Raw genomic sequence first — 4860 nt, forward strand, 5'->3', positions numbered from 1 at the left:
GGCGGCTGGACATCGGAGTGGACTGGGTGGGCGGAGGCGAGCAGAGGCGCGGAGCAAAGCTGTCAAACTGCGCGCGGAGCCCCACGCAGGGCGGGGAAAGGGAGGGGAAGGAAGGGGAGGGGAGGGGGAGAGAAGGGGCGGGCGGGAGCCGAGGGGGAGAGCTGGCTCGCCGCGCCTGAGCAACCCCTGTGTGCCGCTGTCGCCGCCGCCGCCGCCGCCGGCCCGGACTCGCCGGGAGCGCAGGGGATCTGCCCGGCTGCGCACCGCGCGCGGAGGCTCGGGCGCCGGCCGCTGAGCCCTCCAGCTCCGCTCCTCGCTCCAGCCCGCACGGTCCCGTGGGCGCGAAGCCACCATGCAGCTGCAGTTCCGGAGCTGGATGCTGGCTGCGCTCACGCTGCTGGTGGTCTGCCTCATCTTCGCAGACATCTCGGAGATCGAAGAAGAAATCGGGTAAATAGCTGCGCCCGGCCGGGCCGTGCCGTGCCGGTGCCGAGCCCTGGCGGGATCTCTCCCTCCCGGACTCTCCACACACACACACACCCCCAATCCGCTTTGTGTGCGCCGCGCCCCCCTATCGCTCAGCCGGAGAGGTGGCGGGCGGTTTGGGCCAGCGTGGCCGCACCTGGGGCCCGGGACGGTTTGGTGAGCGGCGGGTGGGGTGTCCCCCGGGCAGGGAGCACGGGCAGCCTCCAGCCGGCCAGCATGTGGGAGCAGACTCGCACCCCTGTCCCCCTCCCTTCTCCGAAGTGTCCACGCGCGATGTCGCCGGGTCGAGGGAGGGCGCTGGGGAGTGTCTAGGGCGGGCGGAGGGGCCGAGAGTGGAGGAGGCAGGAGTTTCTTTGTCTCCGGCTCGGCCGCTTTCTCGCCTTGGCAAAGTGGGCAAGGGGCGCGCAGGGATCTGTGCGCTGGGGGAAGGGATCCCCGGGCCCAGCGGAGGGCGAGGGCTCTGCATGGGCTCCCGGGAAGGGGAGTGTCCCCAATACAGACGGACCCACACACACGCTCTCCCCACAGCCCCGAGAGCCTGGCGTTGGGGTGCGCGCTGGAACCGCTAGAGCTGGAGCGCGCGGGGCGGGGCTGAGATCCCCGCCCTCGCCGGGCTTTGGACGCTCAGCGAACCCACGGCGCCCCTGCACCCGGAGTCCCCGTGCGCTCTCACCGCGGAGACTGAGACCTTTCTGGAAAGTCTATATCGCCTCCCGGTGGTCTTCGGGCCCCCTGGCGCGCGGTCTCGCCCTAGCGTTTCTCGGGATCTCTCCAGGGGCGGGGCGGGGTGGCGAGCCCCTGCCAGAGCGTGGGACTCCCAGGAGCGCGCACTCGCAGCGCGGGACACACCAGCCCTGGGTCCCGGAGGCTGATACGCGCACCCGGCCTGGCAGCCTCCCGCACGCACGTGGGGCCCGGCCCCTCTCTGCTCCCGCACCACACAAAGCCTCCAACCCGCAGTGGGCAGGAGGGGAGGCAGCGAGGGTTCTGAGGGGCCCAGAGCAGAGCTTCCTGGCCCCGGGCCCCGAGAAGGTTAGTTCTCAGGGTGGGCAGGTCCCTTCCTCCATGGGGCTAGTGCCCATCCAGGCCCCCGCGCCGCGTGCGCCCCTCCTTTGTCCCATTTGTCATTTCATCCTATCAGCACGCGTTGAGGGCCCCTAGGTTGACAGTTTCCTCGAAAGGGAAATGCCAGTCCTAGGCCGAGGCTGCCCAGGCCCTAAGGACCCCCTCGTGGGGCAGGCGCCACTTCCTGTTCTCCCCTTTCCCCCTGCCCCTATCCGGCAGTGCCGCCCCAGAGTTCCTCCTGTGAACTCCACCGCCCTTCAACAACCCTCGCTGCCTCTCTCTCCACATCATCCTGGGTTTCCCCCACGAGCTCCGAAAACTTTCACAAATGCTATTGAGTTAATGCACGCGCGCCACCAGCTCCCACACAGAGACAGGGAAGAGCGTTCTGTCGCTGTTTTAACTCCAACGCGTGGGTAGGAGAGGAAGCGGGCTGGCCAAGGTTGGGGTGATGGAGGTCCCACTGGGGAGGGCCTTCCTCTAGCCGCTCCCCTCTGCTCCCAGATATGGCTCTGCCTGGGCCAGACCACTTGGCAGGTGAGAGGGCGGGACCAGCGGCTGCCCATTGTTCTGCTATAAAATCCCAAGAAGATGCTCATTCAGGCATCCCTTGCTCGTCCCTTCCCGGAACTTTTGCCAAATGCCTTCTACATGCCGAGGACTTGTGATTTTTTAAACGCCATCAGGACATCACTTTGAGCCCCCACTTCCCAAGTCAGGTTGTTCCAACAGGGTATCCAGCCATCAGCTCCAAGGCCTGAGCTAAGAGGGGCGCTTACACATATATTTAAAACCCGCCCATCGAGTGTGGCTCAGTGGTTGAGTGTCGACCTATGAACCAGGAGGTCACAGTTCAATTCCTGTCAGGGTACATGACCAGGTTGCAGGCTCGATCCCCAGTAGGGGGCGTGCAGGAGGCAGCCGATCCATGAGTCTCTCATCATTGATTTTTCTCTCTCTCTCTCCCTTCCTCTCTGAAATCAATAAAAATATATTAAAAACAAAATAAAACAAAACCCAGAGCTCTTGTGCTGTGAGTGTGCCCCCAGGACCTGTTTCATTAGGGGGGTCTCCCATTTCATTGTGGGGGAGGTCTCCTGCCTGGGAAAAATTGTCAAACAAGTCAGATGTGTTATATTCCATCCCACTGTCCTTCACTCTGGTGCCCCTGTCCTGAGGCTGACCCCTGGCTTGGCCAGTCCCGACCTAAGACACCCACCTCCCCCAGGAGCCCCACATCTGCCCCAAACGCGTTGAACTCAGACGAGTGGAGGCATATCTGGGAGTTGCCACAGCTGGGGAAGAAAGGATATGAGGCGGAGGACGAGAACCCTATCTGCCCCTTACATCTCCTTGTAAACCAGGTTTCAAAAGCAGTCACTTGTTTGATCCTGGTAAGCACCCCAACTTTGGGCAGCCAGAGGGCGCTCTGTGCGGTCAGTGTCCTGGCACAGTGACAGGGAGGGGTGCCAGCTCTGTCGCCCTCACCATATGCCTTTCCAGGAGACCTCAGATCCCACTGGAGACCATGGTGCCCTTGTACCAGCCCTGCCCACCCTTCCCCAACCCGCTCTCGACCTGTGCTGCGGAGGATTACGCATCCTCTGCCCGGGTCAGCCCCTGGGACACAGCGCTGATTCTGTAAAAGGCCGGCTGTAGCTGGAAGACAATGAACAGTGGGACCCCGTGATTTGTTAGAAAAGGAAGAACCTCTTTTCGGAGTAAATGTTCAAGGATTAAGGCATGAGAAGTGAAAGAGGAGTGAAGAATGACACACCTGTGTTGTCTGGAGGGACAAAACTGGGGTATCTTTTTCTTAAGCTCTTGATTCTCTTTCTTAGAAAACGAGGCTTTTGATGTCGTGGCCTCAGAGGGCCTGCGCCACCCTGGGAAGCGTGGACGGTACCGTGAGGGGCAGAGCTTTCTTCCAAGGGGCTCTTCTGAGACACACCTCTTACTCCTAAGTGATGATTTTCAAAGTTACATTTCTGCACAGACAACAGCATGGTGATTACCAGAGGGGAAGGAGGTGGGGGAGGTAGAAGAGGGTAAAAAGGAGAGAAGTGGTGATGGAAGGAGCCCGGCCGGTGTGGCTCACTGGTTGAGAGTTGACCTATTAACCAAAAGGTCACGGTTTGATTCCAGGTCAGGGCACATGCCAAGGTTGCAGGCTCAATCCCTTGTGTGGGGTGTGCAGGAGGCAGCCGATCCATGATTCTCTCTCATCATTGATGTTTCCATCTCTCTCTCCCTCTCCCTTCCTCTCTGAAACCAATAAGATATATATATATATATATATATATATATATATATATATATATTCTTTATTTAAATGGTGATGGAAGGAGACTTGACTTGGGGTGGTGAACACAGAATACAATATACAGATGATGTATTATAGAATTATACCACTGAAACCTATGTAATTTTCTTAACCAATGTCAACCCAATACATTCAATGAAAAAAAAAAAAGTTAAAAACAAAAAGAATCATTTCTTACTAGGACCTTCTAAATCCCACACCAATCACATGTTCCTCTACCCCAGAGGAAATCACTATCCTGAATTTCCTGTTGACAATTCCTTCACCCTTCTTTTGGAATTTGCCAGGTATGTAAGTATCTCTACTTAATGGACTATTTCATTTTTTTCTGTTTTTAAACAATAGAATTGGAATATTATTGCATACATTCAATATAAATTTAAAACATAAATTTTTATATCTGGAACTTTTCATTTAATAGTTTTGGACCATGTGTAACTAAAACCAGGGAAAGTGGGACTGGAGATAAGGGGGGACTACAGTACTTGGATATCTAAGAGGGTGCTACAACTCAGTAGCCCCAAATGAGCTAATTATTTACACTGTGCTCTATCTCAACTATGCTCCTTCTGATATTCCTTAACTAGGTTAACTTCAGTCATCAAGAGAGAGTAGATACTTCCCCTTATCTTCATTTTCTACATAGTCACATCTAATGTTTGTAAGCCTCATCAATCAAATTTATAATTATGACTCAAAATCCTTATCTTCTTCTATTCTTTAAGGATCTTAGATTGTGGGTTTGTTTGTTGTTTTTTTTTGTTTTTTTTTTTTTTACAGCTATGACCTATTTCCTTGAAATGTCTTGAGAGGAGGAAGACAGCATTTACATTTATATTCTAACCTGGGGCTGAAGAAGGACATACAAGGTACTTCCTAAATTCCTAAAACTACCCTTTTTTAAATCACCTTTACATTTTTCTACTCATGTTTATTCCACTAATGACTTTTCACTATGATCTAACTACACCAAACTTTTGCATAAG

The 4860-nt window shown here is 55.1% G+C and overlaps 1 protein-coding gene across 2 annotated transcripts in view; it reads left to right on the top strand.

The window, feature by feature from the left end:
* The first annotated feature begins 252 nt into the window (after positions 1 to 252).
* The window catches only part of ST8SIA2 (ST8 alpha-N-acetyl-neuraminide alpha-2,8-sialyltransferase 2), a 35099-nt gene continuing 30491 nt past the window's right edge, over positions 253 to 4860 (top strand). The window contains exon 1 of one of the 2 annotated variants that reach the window (XM_006106466.3): positions 253 to 450. In XM_006106466.3, the coding sequence (XP_006106528.1) occupies positions 353 to 450 (98 nt within the window). In that variant the 5' untranslated portion in view covers positions 253 to 352. The remainder of the gene's footprint in view (positions 451 to 4860) is intronic. The other variant, XM_023747288.1, reaches the window with a different exon arrangement.

The sequence above is a fragment of the Myotis lucifugus genome, unplaced genomic scaffold (assembly GCF_000147115.1).
Source record: "Myotis lucifugus unplaced genomic scaffold, Myoluc2.0 scaffold_830, whole genome shotgun sequence".
NCBI classification, from domain to species: domain Eukaryota; kingdom Metazoa; phylum Chordata; class Mammalia; order Chiroptera; family Vespertilionidae; genus Myotis; species Myotis lucifugus.